Source organism: Penaeus monodon, chromosome 41 (assembly GCF_015228065.2).
Source record: "Penaeus monodon isolate SGIC_2016 chromosome 41, NSTDA_Pmon_1, whole genome shotgun sequence".
Taxonomy (NCBI): Eukaryota; Metazoa; Arthropoda; class Malacostraca; order Decapoda; family Penaeidae; genus Penaeus; species Penaeus monodon.
In genome coordinates this window covers 15,755,624-15,772,702 of record NC_051426.1, presented here as the reverse complement: position 1 = coordinate 15,772,702, position 17,079 = coordinate 15,755,624, and the positions used below count along the sequence as shown (strand labels likewise).

Sequence of the window (17,079 nt, the reverse complement as noted above, 5' to 3'; positions counted from 1 at the left end):
TCATAAAGAAGGTTGATTAGCTCGGTGCGGTGGAAATTTACTTAGAAAATCATTGTTAGAAGTTGTACATGGATACCCTTTCCCTAATTCCTTATTTCCTGAAATTGATCATGCTTGCACTATTATTTACATGCTCTAATATCACTGTTTTTGCAGCATCAACAGATGACTCTGAAACGTTTACGTGAATTAAAGGAATTTTATTCGAGGATGGAGATGTCAGATTATCTTCATATTACTGCCACGCTTTGCTGTGTATTTATCATATTAGCTGGGCAGGAAAGAGACTTAATAATGTCCATCACAACCATATCGATACTAGGTAATAAAACAACATTATAATAATAAAATGTTTAGCCCTGTTCTCTACAAGACATAAGGAAACAAGGCAAATGTCTTCTTTGTAACATAAGACCAAATGAGGGCCAAATATGATTGCACAATAGGTAATTATCTAATGATGATTAAGTAAAAATATTATCAAAAGTGTCAAAGATGCCATAATATAAATAAAATTACTTCTTAAAATTAATTTAACCCCAACACCCCTTAGTAACGTCGTGTTGCTCAGCTCCGTCATCGACACTTGTTTACACTTTTCCCGAGACGCGGAGAGCTTGAATCAACATCATACCGCATCCAACGAAAATAACTAAAATGCTTAAATGAAGTACACAAAATACCAAAATACAAATGAGAGCTTTCAGATGCTTTGAGGTAACAGTTCTTCATAGTATACAAATGTTTTTCATTTGGAAGAAGAGGAACTTTGTTTTTAAAGGGATTTTACATCGGATAGAAGCTTTAGTTTACTTACCTGCCGTCAACAAGAGATAGTCGACATAGTTTAGTAAAGTCCCCAATTCACATTATAAAAGGTGATTACGTAGTTTAGCTCTTCAAGTTTAAGCAGAGTGAATAATAACGGTAAAACTAAATTCTTACCGAAATCCCCTTGAAGTCCTGATAACATTTTGTTCCATGGCAGTCAAGGTATTTTCTTTCCAAGATTGGGAGGGGCAGTGTTTTTTAAGTATATCATGCATATTGAAGTTTATATGAATATTCAGATAGACCTTTTCTGTGGTTATTCATTAAAAAAAGTATTTTTTATGACAATTTATGAGCTTAGTCTGCTTGTTCACTAACATTCGGTCATAGAAGTGTGAATTGACAGATCTAGATCTAGTGTTCAGGAGTTCGAATCTCTTTAGTGCCATAAGAGATTATTCCTATCACACAGGCGGAGGTGGTGACCTATAGAATTTGTAGATCATGGCTATGCATCATCCAATATCTGCCCATCTTTTTATATCATTAATCAACATATGAAATCAAACATTTGAATCAGCTTTGCCATGTAGCAGATATTGTGAGGGTTAAAGTGTATAGCAGTCAGTAATTACAATAACTCAAATGCCAGCTGATTTAGATATGTTCTTTACATAGTTTAAAATGTATGATACATTTTATTTGCTTCCTACACAAACAAACTCTATGATTATCCCTTCATCACACTTCTTTGTATTGTACATATTTAAATAAATCATAATGGTGGAGCAAAGTTTATTATAACAAATGCAGAAAAGTTATAAATGGAAATTGATAACTTCACAAACCATGTTTGAATGACAAGGTTCTGATGCTTGCATTTCTTATTAAGATTTAATAGAAAATTTCTCATTTAATCTCTTGCAAGGCAATTTATATGGATATCAGAAACTTTTTGGCTAATATATTAAGGCATGAAAGTCAAAGCACTGGCAGTATTTTGGTTCTACAATGCAGATTAAAAATATGGATGAGAGACATTTTATTTTTATATAGTATGTACCTAGAATAGGACCACATGCAGAAATTATAAAATTTGTAATACTGCCATATGATACTGTGGCATCCATTAATATATACCATTAATTAATAAATGGAAATGAAGGATAATGGTACACTTAGATAATAAAAGGGTACCCTCAGTGACTCAGGGCCTGTGCTCTATCACAAGCCAACAAGTTTCCACCATGCATATTCCAGGAAGGTATAGTTTGTAGAAACTGGCTGTTTATTTGACAAATAAGAAACCCGTCAAAGCTGTGTCCTGCTTGATATTCTGTATGTAGAGAAGGCAGTCTATAAAATTCAGAGGCCTTGCCATTGCTTGATCCAGTCCTGTTTTGGACAGTTAACATAATTCATGCTTAGTTCTCAATTTTGTTCAAAAAAAAATTATTAGAGTGCTAAGTTCTTGATTTTGAACACAATTTTTATGTATAGTAGAAAATTTAGAATAATATTTTCAGATGTTTTGATATTCATTCCCCTTGATTTCATATTTAAAATTATAAGTTTTCCTTCAGGAATTTGGTAACTTTTTTATGATATGCCTTTAGCAAAATTGTGTTAAATTTTATATTCAAATAGAACAGTTGCCTGCATATACTTTTCTTCACAGTGCATATGAAGGTCAGCCAGAAGATCTATTTTTAACCTGTTGAACTGTTGATTCATGGTATCCCTGCAGTTATCTAAGTTTATAAATATATGTTTTTCTAATGATAAGTAAATTTGTTCCAGGCATTGCCTTAGTAGAAACTGCAGTCTCAAACTTTCGTTAGTATAGCCTAAAATTCAAATATAATAACATTATATAATGTTATGATTATGTATCAAATGTACCACAGCTGGCCCATGCCTGTTCAGTTAGCCAGGGTGGTAAATAAAGTACTAACTAAACTAAACACCTGATGTTTCAGTATCTCAACAGTTCTTATTCACATTTTTTCACAGCAATGATATATATATCAGATGAAACTGTTTTAATGTTAAATTGCAAATACCATAACTGTAGATCACAAATAATATTGCTGATAAATTATAAGAAATGTTTTTGGATCTTCATATGGAACCTTTGATTATTTACTTTGTTCCTTGGTGTAAGTTTAAGCAAGAGCATTATTAGTGGTTCATCTTGGGCGAATGCCCATCAAATATTTTTGTTGGTCATGTTGAGATCAGTAAGATATTTTAAAAGTTTTTAACAATTATCCTGATAATGAGGAGTGTGGTTTATTATACAAAATACTATAAAAAATTATGGATAATGATATTAATAAAAAAAAGGAATACATTTATTTGATGAGCACTGATGCTTAAGTTAGTCAATACATGAAGGATTAATTTTCAAAAAATTAGAAACAGTGCACATTTTTGGTCCCAATAATATAGGGATAAAATATTGGGTTTGTATATATAATAAACTGTGTGTATTTTTCAGTTGCAAAGAAATGTCCAGTGAAGACGACCTACAACTCCTTGACCAGCAGTTGGATTCTCGCCTTCAGCGTCTCCAAGACTTAAGGATATCTTCCAACAATGAACTTGTAAGATCTTATAAAGTATCTGCTGAGTTCAAATGGTTTACACTAATAACAGAACAAGAAGATTGTTATGATTTATATCATTCTGCTAGACTACATTTTATAACTACCAGTCTTGGTCAAGAGAAGACTAACTTAATTTGAAAAAAAATTTGGATGACTATATATAAAAAAGGGCACAAGTGTTCAGGCATCCTTATATTTTATAATTGCTTATATTTTGATATATCCTTTATTACTATTAATTTCTGATTTCAGGTTTGTAAACATAATCTAATGACTGATATTGTGGACAAATTAAGGGCTACATTATTTTACAGGTTACAACTCAGCAGAGAGTTTCCCAAGCATCACACAGAGAAACAGAACATCAAAAATATACTGTAGGAGAGACAGTGAATCAAGGGGATGCTGTCAGCAGTACAACTACTCCTTTTTTACATGGAGAGCAAAAGACTTGCTCTGAAAATACAGAGTATCTTTATGGAGATACAAAAGCAACTCAAGAGGAGTACGAGCCATCAGAGTATATAGGGAATGATAAAACTTGTACTACAGAGCAACAGAACATAACTGAAATAAATGAGAGACAGTTCACATCTGCTGCAGAAAACTCCAATGAGCAAGTTACTATAGAAAAACAGGAAGCCACAGATGATTCCTTTGAAGAAGGAGAAGAAAATGCCATATTTGATGAGTTTCTGGACCAGTCAACAAGGTACAGGATAAGTTCATTGTGCAAGAAAGTGACCCATCTCAATCAAACCATCAGTGTACTACAGGAAGAGTGTAAAAGACTGGTAAGTGATACATAGACAGCAAATTATCAATTGATCTCAAGGTTTCTAAAGAAAATTCATATTTGGTATTCGCAGAAGCCAGTCCTCATTTCAAAATAATGGTGGAAATTTTTAAAAAATAAAATCACATTCATCATGTTTGTCTTGGTTCGGAGATATTACACCTACCCACCATTTCACCCACATGACATTTCTATCAATATAGCATAGCTCACTCTTTAAAAAGGATTTAAAGATTTTAAAATTCGGAAATTAAAAGTACTATCATATGAATTACATACTTGACCCCTAAACACAGTTAAAATTAACTCAGAGCTATCCATAGATTTCAGAAAGGCCTTTTGCTTATAGTCATAGAAGAACTAAATATATATATATAAATATTAGCAATTGATCTGTAGATGTATATGGAAACAGAATGATCAAATAATTTTAGTTTTATTTTCAATATGCCAGTAACATTAGTCAGTTTAATTTGTTATCACTACTACATGATGTAAAAGGATGAACAATAGATAGCTTATGTGTGTGTGTGTATGTGTGTGTGTGTGAGAGAGAGAGAGAGAGAGAGAGAGAGAGAGAGAGAGAGAGAGAGAGAGAGAGAGAGAGAGAGAGAGAGAGAGAGAGAGAGAGAGAAGAGAGAGAGAGAGAGAGAGAGAGAGAGAGAGAGAGAGAGAGAGAGAGAGAGAGAGAGAGAGAGAGAGATACAGACACTGTTGTATGTGTTATAATAAATTCATTCAGATGAAATGAATTGCTTCTATGTGTTCTTGTTTTTTTTCTTTCTTTCTTTCTTTCTTTCTTTCTATAGGTATATTATTTAATATGATATCTTAGCCAAAGGCTTGTATATGTAAAACAATGTTGGGAAGTCAAAATCTAATCAACAGGGTTGTTTAGTAACATCATTTTAATACTATAAGAAGGAAGCCTTTATGCGATAAGTAGAAGCAGAAATAAAACTAGTGACAAGGATTACCTATCTTCTTCTCACAAGTAAATTTGCATGTTAACCCATAATTGACGGGTAGCATTCATAGAGGCCAGGGCCTCGCTGCCGGGGGCTTATATCGTCGCCCTAGCATGCGCGACCACTCATGCCAAATACCAGCATCCCATGCCGTTTCTTCGTAATACTACGAAGATATGTTGTATTTTCAATTTTCATTATTTTTTACAGTCTCTACTTGCCAAACTTCCTGATAAATCGAGACTGAAGGGTATTTTTGTTGTTATATAGACTCCATAGTTGATCATTATTCGGTCTATAGTACAAATAAAATAAGCAGTGTGTGGCATCATGGAGTTGAAATTGTCGGTTTGTTGCATTTTTTTTGTTTGTTGCATGGTAAAAATGAGAAAGTGTTAAAACCGACTTAATCACACTTTCACTGGCAAAAAAATAATCTTTTGCCGTGATTGTAACAAAAAAAACTCATGGCATATCCATGCATACTCTCTGGCATGTGCGTACGTGCCCCCGGCAGATGGTCCCGCCATGGCATGTGCGTACATGCCACCCGTCGGCAATGGGTTAAGTGCAAGACAGTACAAGCTAATAAGTGATAGAAATAAATCAAATTAATTCTAAAGTTATATTTAAAACAGCTCACTTATATCATCATCCTTACTACAGAGGAATGCCACTCCACAGTTATTCATGAGGAGGAAAGCAACACTCACTCTAGCCCTTTCTTGCAGTCGAGTGCCAAGAAGGAAGCCTGCACTAAAGCCCACACTGCTGAGACAGAGAGGAGGACCTTGAACAAACAAGTGCTTCATCTACAGCAGCAGACCACCAAACTCCAAAAGTTCAATAAGCAGCTTCAAGATCGTGTTCAGGAGCTGAATATAGAGTGCCAAGGATTGCAGAAGGTAATAGACATTTTGAGGAAAAAGAGGGAACAGGCAGAGAAGGAGAGAAAGGGATAGAGAAGTACCATGTAGATGTAGTTAATAGGTGTCTCTACCACATAATGTGTCTTTTCTCTTTGTGGGGGAGTTTATGTGGATGTGAGGGCCCACTGTGTTGGAGGCCAGAAGTTAAGTTCAACAAGGTCACTGGAGAGGTTCCCCTAGTCAGCAGAGGAGAGGGTTGTCCTGTGTTGTTGCTGAACTGGGGAAGTGTGCTGGAGTGAGTTTTATGTGTTCTCTGTTTTGGATCCTGGAATTTAATTAGTTTGGGTGGTGTGTCAAGAAATTGGAAATGAAGGGAACTTGCCTGAGTAATCCATCCAATCAAAGCACTGCAAAGTGTAAAGCATCATGTAAGAAGGTGTTTATTTTATTTGTAGAGTTTTCTAAATTTCATACAAATTGATCCTATTTATATGATATTTATATCATGGATCACATAGCCTTGTTCTTTTATTATCATAATTATCTCATATGGTAGGTTTTGTTATGTATATATTTGGATGTTTCATATTCTTAGCTGCTTTTTTATTGTTATGATGATCATCTTGGTTTTACATATAATTTTCTACTCAAGAAGCTGGACATTGTCTAGCCTTCCTCGGTCTTCTGTTCTGAGTTTGATGATCTTTTGGGTTGGTGGCTGTCATGTCCCAGTTCTGATCACTTTTTATGGTTTCCACCAAAGTCCTTTTGGGACATTCAGAGCCTTTTGTATAGATAACTTCTCTTGATATGTTTATGCCATCATAATCTCTTGCCTCAGATTAAGGGTTCCATAGTATAGATACCAAGCATATCCAGGAGACTCTGGTTTGTTGGTCATTTTATGCATTTTGCACCCAAAGTGTCAATGCCATTTATTTTGCAGAATCTTAGCAAAACTTTAGTGACTGCCCAGGTCTCATTACCAAACAGCAGGATGCTCCACACATAGGTTTGGTCCCTTGGTCATGAGCAATAATGCTCTGGTGTTCAGTATAGGTATAAGTTTCCTGAACTTTCCACATGCTGGTTCTGGTGACTGAGATTAGCTCACATCCTCTGCCATACTAGCACTTATCATATCTTCTAGATAACATGTCCTCTAGCTCCAAATCACTCCTTTCTACTCATGTATGGTGATGGATCTTCCATCAGGGGGTTAAGCTTTCCCACTGTTTCATTTTCATTTGAAGCTGGGGGTCAATGTGCTGTAGATTTTTTTTCTGCAGATGGTATTGATACCTTCTCTTCCACATTCCACGAGAGATTTCTTGAGTCTCTGAGTGTATTAGGGTCTGGACTGATAGTTTTGATCTTAACCGGTGGATCCACCACAGAAAATTTTGGCTGAGGCCAGGGGTAATGGGAATGTCTTATCATGAGCTATTATTGTGCATTATTGCCACCAGTAAATAAGGGTGGAACTTAATATTCCAGCTCCAGGGAGGACTATATTTCCAATTCCTGCCCTCCTTGACCAGAATGTGTTATTGAAAATTGAATGTTACAAAAATATGGACTTTGCTTAGTGAAAACAGTCTATCACCATCCTGATAGAGAATAATAAATGACAAAAAAAAGACAAATATAGACCTCAGAAAATGGTAAAACAGCAAAAAATGCATATACAAAATAAGAGCTAATAAGCATTGTAAACAGGAGGCAAGGAATCTTGATACCACACTCATGTGTGGTATCAAGGCATACAAGCCACACACTAGGCATACAAGCCACACACTAGGTGTACAAGCCACACACCCAGGAGAGTCACCACTCAGGTAAGCCTAATATCAAAATTTTGGTCAACATGGAGCCATGGGGTACCAGATCCACCAGGTTACAAACTTAGGACTCTGTATGCCAAGTGCACAGTTTGTCATAATGCAGTGGATATCAGCTGATTTATATCTAAATATATTTCCGAACTCTTTACAACTCTTGGCAAGCTGCAGTCCATATGATCAGGAATTGTGAGAGGACATGACGGAATTATAAGAGAAAATGGAAGAGAATGTAGGATATAAAGAGTTCTACCTAGAATGGTATCCAATATATGTGGCATGGCCAAAAAATTAAGCATTTTTATAGTGAAATGTAACTGAGTGAGTTTCATATGCATTTGAAAGACTTAAATTAAATTCATTTTCTTTCTCTTTATATACCCATATGAGACAATAATCTGGATATCTCATTTGAGTACAATTAATTTGACTTTGCCAACCAGTAATGCTATAAATTGCTTTCTTTTGGAGAGCTTTTTTCATTGCTACTGCTTTATTCAAAGGCTTTTATTAGAATAAATGCAACTTCTGTAGTACTTATATATCTTGCCTAATATTCTTTATAGGCCTATCTAATTCATCCTTTTTATGATTCTAGGTACTTGTTACCTAAAGAAGAGAAGGGACACCTTTTATTTTGATTAAAGGATTTATATAACTGTTTTGGATGAAAAGCACCATCAAATAACAACCTTGACCTATAACACATAAGAACTGCAAGCAGTTCAGCTTGCCTGTGTCCTCAGCTGCAATAAAGACCTGATTCTTCAAGTTTCACTGAGACAAATTTTAGTTGCTTGCATTTCAAAAGGTCTGTTTTGCATTTCAGAAAATGTGTATTTCATTGTCATATATCAGATACATATATGATAGAATTTTAATTATATAGAATTATGTCTATATAGGAAATATTAAATTATGTAAAATTAAAAAGGTATCACAGTTACCCAATTAGCACAAATGAAAAGGGGATAAATTAAAATTTACATGTAAATAAAATGCACATAGAACTGCAAAAGCATTTTTTATCATAGAAAACAATAGAATATGTATTTAGATGTAAGTATCTCAATATATGAATAGTAAAAAATCAGTGGTAGAGCAGGAGGTAACTCTGTGATAAATGATAGTTTTGTGTTTTGAGGGGGAAAAGTGAGAAAGAAAAAGATTTGGTGTTTGGCTGGACATACCAGAATTATTAGTCCACTTTAGCTACATTTCATTCACAAGAAGAAAGAGGCAGGAAAACTTGACTGTGTGATCAGCTCAGGGAGAGGAGGGCCTACAAGTAGAATGGGGGTATTGGGGTAATATCATGGCTGTGGCTGGAAGAAACTTGGCAAACAGTACCAGGTATATTAGTGGGGACTTCATAGGTGTCATTAATAACAAAAAAGTTACAGGAAAAAAAGTGCACTAGCTACTGATAGGCCTTATAAGACTGTGGCAAATAGTGAAGCTTATACATTATAGAGAAAGCCATGATTGTGGTTAATACTATTATATGGGTTAAATATTGGCAACAATGTCAATAGTAACTCATAGTGGATTACCTGAATAAGTAATTGATTGATTTTTATATGATAGTGTTTTGGAGAAAGGCATTTTATAAATATTCTAAAATGAGAACTTCTAAATTATACTAATTTTCATTTATGAATACAGTATGACTGAAATTATTATGTTGTAGACAACTACAAAATTAAGCTGCTCCCTCTTCTAGTCTCATGATGATTTATTATTAGAATCACTACTGCAGTTCACTTGACATTATTTGCCTAAGATATTTTTTAATCATCTGTGGCTTTATGCTTTCATATGATCTCCCCCTCCAACCCCTTGCCCAATGTTGAGTGGGGGCTTAGGAGACAGAGACTGAGGCCCAGTACTGGGGATCACCTCAACCTTGGGCCTCAGCCCTCACCTCAACTAACTTTGCTGATTCTTCTCTTCTTCCCTTTCCTTTTCCTTATCTTTTCAACCCTTTCTACTATCCACTTCCAAAGGTGTAACAGCAGTGTTGAAAAGATAAAAGGCTGACTGTGTACCAGTCATGAACAGACTAGGGGAGCTGTGGGCACAGTATTCCTTTGTTTAGTTGTCTAACCTTTATCCCTCAAGGGGACCTGAAGAGTGGACCTTTTCTCTCCCCCATGTACTCCAGGCTTACCATGGCCAGTAATGAAGATTTTGTACCTTAATTAGAGGCAGTGAGGCTTGCCCCTTTATCAACTAGCTCCACTGATTTTAATTCCCCTAATTCCCTGACCCCAGGCTCTTCTTAGACCACACCTCTGAACACTACTACTACCCCCTCCTCAATGCCTACTGTCCACTTTACTACTTCATTCAACACCACTCCCTCTTCCACAAGGCCCTGTTCTTGTACTACCTCCACCTGTACAAACCTTTTAACTACTCTGTTTAGCCCAGCCAAGTTTTTTTTACTCTGACAACACTCTCCTTATCTCTCCCTCAGTACTTGTACTGGAACTGTCTCCAGCTCCCAGTAGATTGGCCTGTCTGCAACAAGGATTAGTCAGACTGTAGAAAAGACTTATTTACCTGCTTACTTGACTATGATGCATTATCAGTACATTGCTACAAAACTCCTCCTAGAGGCTGCCGTAAGTCTTCCACTAGTATTGCCAAGAGTACTATCATAGACATTACCTCTCTATAATGTTTATTATAGAGGCCCTCCTTGTCTGATCATATCAACCTCCCCCCGCCCCCCACCAATGTCAAAATTGATGGTTTCTTGGCCATCCTGCCAAACACTGCCACTTCACACTTCATTGGCCTCTGTGAGCCCAACCTGATCAAACTGCTCCTCCTAGAGGCTGCCGTAAGTCTTCCACTAGTATTGCCAAGAGTACTATCCATAGACATTACCTCTCTATAATGTTTATTATAGAGGCCCTCCTTGTCTGATCATATCAACCTCCCCCCGCCCCCCACCAATGTCAAAATTGATGGTTTCTAGGCCATCCTGCCAAACACTGCCACTTCACACTTCATTGGCCTCTGTGAGCCCAACCTGATCAAACTGCTCCTCACAGTTGTGCACATTGTTGTGGCTCCCATAATGTATTTTATAGGGGCTGCCCTACTTCCAAGTTTGAATCTGAGATGGCAGTTCACAGATTCAAACTTGGCCTCAATATGCATGAGGCCAGAGAGGAAGCACACATACAAGGTTTTTCTCCTACTCGCTACTCCAGTACTGTCCTTTGCTCTGCCCCTCCCTCTCCCTCCCAAGATATTTCTGCATCCTCTCCAGTTTCTTTTCCTCTTCCTGTTTCTACCCCCTCCCTCTCCCAGGCAAATTCTTTTGCCATTCTAAATCCAGATGCCCCAATCTCTACCACTATTCTAAATCCAGACTCCAATCTATATTTCTCAGGTACCTAAGCTAAACATTCCACCCCATCTCCTGCCACATCCTCTCCTACATCAGCCTCTTTCTCTGCCTCTCAAACATCTGTCCTCTTTTCTCCCCCTCATAAGAAAACCTTTGTATCTGACATCCCCAACTTACTCCTCTTCAGAAACTCTAGAGCACATTCAATCTATCTAGTCATGACCCAAGATAACATGCCTATACCGCATCCTCCAATCTCTCTGCTCCCATTTTCTCTACACTCAAAGTGACTACCAACATCCATCCTCCTCCTCATATTTCCCCTTCACATCCCATTCCCCCCCTGCTTCCCCATTATCCTTTCCACTTCCACCTGGATATACATGTGCCTTCCTTTTGTCACAACAACCCCTTCCCTGGATTCTCTCCCTCCTGACATTTCTCTTGGAACTTCTTTGCTTTAATCACCCCTAAACCCCCTTTTCTCCTTTTGCTAATTGCTACCTTACCCTATGGACATCCTTGCACACTTTTTCCTTTGACAACTTTGATCTAATCACCTTTGTTCATCCCTAATGTAGCCCTTTACTTACCCCACTCTACCCTCACCCCTCTTTGCCCCTTTTAATGCCATACTATCCTGAACTGCTACATAACTTTTGATGTGTAGCACATTTAATAATCAACAAACCTCCCATCTTCACCCTTTTCACATTTGCACCTTTCTATAGTGTTCTATAACCTTTGATATATAATAAATTATTTTTGCTTTGTAACCATTAACCATTAACCATGTCATATGATCTAGTGTTTCATCATCATCATCATCATGGGGCTAACACTGACGGGGCGCATGGCCGCATCCACCCTTCGCTTCCAGCCACGAGGGTCCCTCATGGTGAGTCTCCGGACAGGCCCTCGGCCCATCTCTAATTCCTTGTGACAGGTCTCATAGAGCTGCCCAAGCCATGACCTCCTGGGTCATCCCACTGGCCTTTTCCACCCAGGATTGTTTCGCAAAGAGACACCTGATGGACAGGGTCATCCACAGGGAAGCGAGCCTGAGTTGGCAATCCCAGATTATGTAGGTAACAGGTCCCATGCCAGTCTCATGGTGTAGCTGTCAGTTGGACACATGGTCCTGCCAACTGTACCTCAGGATCCGGCAAAGAGACTTGTTACAAAAGGCATCAAGACGACACTTCAAGGCATTAGATAGGATCCAGTTTTCGCTTCCATAGAGCAAAACTGGCAGTATCAAGGCCTTGAAGACACGTAGCTTGGTCCATCTGCATAGGTTCTGACATCTCCAAATGCTTTTGTTGATCAAGTTCATGGCTCCTGTTGCTAGACCAATCCGTCTATTGACTTCTTAGTCTGACAGCCCAGAGATATGGACTACACTACCAAGGTGTACAAAGCTCTCTGTGACTTCCATGTCCTCACCGCAAGCATGGATCTACTGAACAGGTTCCCCTAACAGGCTCCCAAAGTCCTGAATCTTGGTCTTGGTCCAGGAGACCTCTAGGCCTAAGGGCTTTGCCTCATTGCTAAATGCATCAAGAGCTGCCACCAGTGACTCCAGGGACTGAGATAGGATGGCAACATCATCTGCAAAGTCAAGGTCTGAGACCTTGATATTGCCCGGTGTTGCTCCACACTGACTTTGGTTAGTAGCTCTGCCCATTATCCAGTCCATACAGGTGTTTAAAAGTGTTGGTGCAAGGACACAGCCTTGCCTCACCCGAGTTAACATGGAGGTTTTGACAGTCCCCCACCACACTTTACGGCACTTTCAGTAGCAGTATATAGGCTTGCTATTAGGCCAATCAGTATAATATCAGAAAGGGGTGATATCAATATAACACCTACATAGCTTCATTCAGTAGCAAGTGGAGAAATAGACTCTACAGAGATTACCTAGATAAATCCATGTAGTATTAAACCTCACTGTTTCAGTCAGCTATTTTCTCAATTAGTAGTAGAAACTTTAGAGAAATAATTTAATCCATTTTAGATCATTTAACCTGAAGGGTATCTGAATGCAAGAAATTTACAATGTAGTTTAGACATGGGTTCAGCTGTTGGTGGTCTGTGCATGAGGATTCAAGAGCTGCAGAGAAGTTAGTGGCATTATCAAAATTTTGAATATGAAACCCTTTGTGTATTGTATCTTTACAGCTATTATTGTGAATTCAGAAATAACTAAGAAATCTACAAAAGGTAAATAGTTTCAGATTTAGACCTGTATATATTTAAGATAGCTTGTAAAAAGCAAATGTAACCAAATCAGTATTTGAAAACCTTTTAACCCATTCCTGACAGGGCAGAAAATCTCACACTTGGTGACACTTATTCTCATTTCATTTCTTATATGTTAGGATGAAGCCCACACATTCAACTATGAATTAGACAATAGCCCAGGTGTGGAACAGTGCATGTTAATGTACCCAGCCTTGCCAGACATTACTGAAAATTTTACTCAACATGAATGGGTTAATTTATACATTCATGGTCATGTGATGTTTGGCATGTTCTTTTGAACACTTATTATAAGGCAACCAATCACATTTAGAAAAATGTCAAGGGGATGCTTAGAGAAAACGTAATGGATATGTATGTATATGAATCCTTATATTTTGCATTACCAGTAAAGATTTCATAAGATTTCATTTAGCTAACTGCATTTTGTGTCATGAAAAAGCTTGGTATTTATAGTGTCTTGAGACAGGTAAATGAAATAATATAAGAGTAGGAAAAGCAATGTGTTATTACTTGGTAGACTAGTGAAGTTCAGAAAATATAAGATCTTTTCTTTTCAGGAAAAACAGAATTTCAAAATATATATTAATTCCAATTATAAAATATAACTTGGTGATGTAAAATGCTACTTATATAAAAATAACAGAAGGTAAAAGTAAAAGAGGATAACATTAAAAAAGCAGGACAAGGGACTCAGTAAAGTCCCCACAAACACCAAGAAAGATGGTGGGCACAGGGAATCACACACAGTGAAGCATTTCAGGAAAAGAAGGGTTAATGCCAGTCAAGGGAAACAAATATAGAGGTGGTGTACTGTCAGGGGAACAAATAGAGAAGTTATATTGGCAAAACATTGAAAGAAGGAATGCCACTGAATTGATATTAAGGTGTCAGAAATTCTTCCTCACAACCTCACTGTTTTTTTCTTTCTTTCTTCCTTTTTTTTCCTGTGCAAAAAAAATTTAACCACATAATTTCTCCTTGTGATTTTATTCAGGTACTGCTCAGAAATGCTTTTCATATCCCAGACGAGAGAATGAACCAGCAATAGGCTTCTTAGTCCTTCAGACTAGTATGGAGTTTGGTTTATCGCTAGGGTATCTAACACAAAGACTTTTGGTTTCCAGGAACTTTCCAGTCATCAGCACAGTGAGAGTGAGCATCGCAGCAGCCAGTCATCTTTCCAAGCCCAACTTACACGAGCTCATTCAGAAAATGCTTCCTTCCGTGAGCAGATATCTACACTGAAAAACAGGCACAAGGTTTGAGTTATTTTTTATATTAGGAATATGTATGTCAGTATATTTCTAAATTATTTTCAGTAAAAGTATAGAAATTCAAGAGGAAATAGGATTCAGATTGATCTTGAGTATCACTTTTAGGGAAATAGAAGGTATTGATTTTTGGAATTATAAGTTCCTTTACAACTTTTATGTTAATAACTGGATGTGACACATAACTGACACCTTTTTTCACTTAACTTAACTTGCTTCATTAATTATTCTTGTTCCACGTACTAAATCCAGGAAGAGCTCGATCAGCTCAGAACAGCCTTAGGAAGCAGCAATAGCAGGGTAAAAGAGTTGGAGAGACAGCAGAGGAACATGAGTGCTTTAGTTAAGAAGCAGGACAAGCTTATTGGAGTTATTAATGAGCAGAAAGTAAGTTTTCAGAGATACGATAATTTTACCTCAATTTTTAGAGTCTGAACTGTAGAGCATTGAGATTCATGCTTTGTTTGTAAGTATAGCAAGATATTTGAAAGTAATATAGATAAGTGTTATATGTTTATATATAATGCAATAAATCCAAACTTGCTTTCCAGAACAATTTAGCAGCAGCCAAAGCAGCAGCAGGGCTAGAGGAAACATTTTTAAACATCATCACACCGCTGCAGCCTCCATAGATTTTACATTGTAATATATTTATAAGAAAGAATAGGGGCATAGAGGAATCTGTTCATGGTGTGCCTTTGTCTTCTGTAGAATCTTGTTTTACTCCATTTTTCTAGAATGAGTATAGCTAAGACAAACTGAATAGGCCAGGATTTTTTTCCTGCTTTCGACTGTTTCTCGGAAGGGAACTAGATAACAATCTCCACTTCTTCTTCTCATCTGTTTCTTTCTTTCTTTCTTGTTTTTTTGCCATATCACAAAGCAAAACAAAGATTATCTCATATCTCCTAACTCAGTATAACTTTAGAAATATCTTGCCTTGGTGATTATTTTTGTGTCCATTCACTGGCTGTAAGATCTGCATTGAATCTAAGTATGATAAGTGAAAAGAACAATATATCAACAACTTAGCTGTATCTCTCTTTCATAGACATCCGGAATAGCATCCAAAAGCTAACTTTTTAGGCAACATACAGTTTGATTGATTGGTTCACAATATGGAGAGGTGTCTCTCAGGGAAGGCTGCATCCTTTTACAACATTTATTCAGTATATCTGTATGCAGAAAAGATCATGTGAACTGTACTAAGATATTTTGAGGGGGCCATAGCAGTGAAAGATATATTGCCAATCACAGGGTTGTACTCATTGCAGGTTGCATGGCAGAACTTTAAAAGTTACTAGATCTTGTAAAAATTGTATTGAAGATCACTATACTTTCATGTTGAAAACTGTAAGGAATAGTTTGGACAAAATGGTTAATGAAAAAAAAGAAATTATAGAATCATTTTACATATCTTGAAACTACTATATCAGATTCCAGTGATGACACCAAGGAGACAGAGAAGAGGTTTTCCACAGCTAAAAGTGCTGCACTATCAGTTTCAGTAATCTGGAAAGGTTGGTATGCTTTCTCAAAACTGCTGAGGCCCCTAATGTTTGCAAATACAAGCCACAGATTAGAATTTTTTAGCATTGCTGTTTCTGTATAATCTTACAAATAAATAAGCTAGAGTAACAGAGGAAAACAAACCAGTGGGTCTTCAACAGAATTTATCAAACTAAAAGGCTACTCAGTTGTAATAGATGGAGGAATGTGTCATACAAAGCTTATTAATGGACATGAATTTTAACAAGTAAACCAGCGGCAGACAAAAGAATGTTTTCAGACAACATCTGCAGTATAACAAAATTAAGCACAGGAAGTATACGTGTGCTACTGTGGCAGATCAGCAATGACAGCTCAGCCTATATGTCTTCCCACCCCCCCAATCCCTTGCTCATTGTTGTTGTAGGGGGGGGGGGGCTTAGCTTAGGAGATGAGGAGTGAGGATCGCCCCTGCTTAAGACCTCAGCCCTCACTTCAACTAATTTTGCATGGTCTTTTCTTCTCCTCCTTTCCTTTTCCTTTTCTTCATTCCCTTGTTCTGTCCACTTATCCTAATTGTTAAACTTATTTTTGCTATTTTTGCCACAATACTTCATCATAATGCTCCCTACTCTTCTAACAACCTTTACCTTATTCTGTACCCCATCAGTTCCCTCTCTCTACCCTTTTCACTGCCATAATATCCTCTAGTACTGTTCAACCTGTAACTTTACCCTAATCATTAACTCATTCCTAATCCTTTTCATTACTCTACCTTACCATAGTGCCATATGACCTTTGATGTCATATAGCACTTCTTTACCTGGGGGTTTTACC

General features: G+C 37.2%; 1 protein-coding gene across 1 annotated transcript; it reads left to right on the top strand.

The window, feature by feature from the left end:
* The first annotated feature begins 560 nt into the window (after window positions 1-560).
* LOC119598202 (myosin-11-like) lies at window positions 561-15,791 on the top strand. The gene is made up of 7 exons (XM_037947830.1): window positions 561-717; window positions 3,272-3,377; window positions 3,695-4,174; window positions 5,876-6,049; window positions 14,608-14,742; window positions 15,007-15,141; window positions 15,306-15,791. Exons 2-7 carry the CDS (start codon window positions 3,282-3,284, stop codon window positions 15,384-15,386), a joined length of 1,101 nt encoding a protein of 366 aa, XP_037803758.1. The 5' UTR covers window positions 561-717; window positions 3,272-3,281; the 3' UTR covers window positions 15,387-15,791.
* Window positions 15,792-17,079: the final 1,288 nt, after the last annotated feature.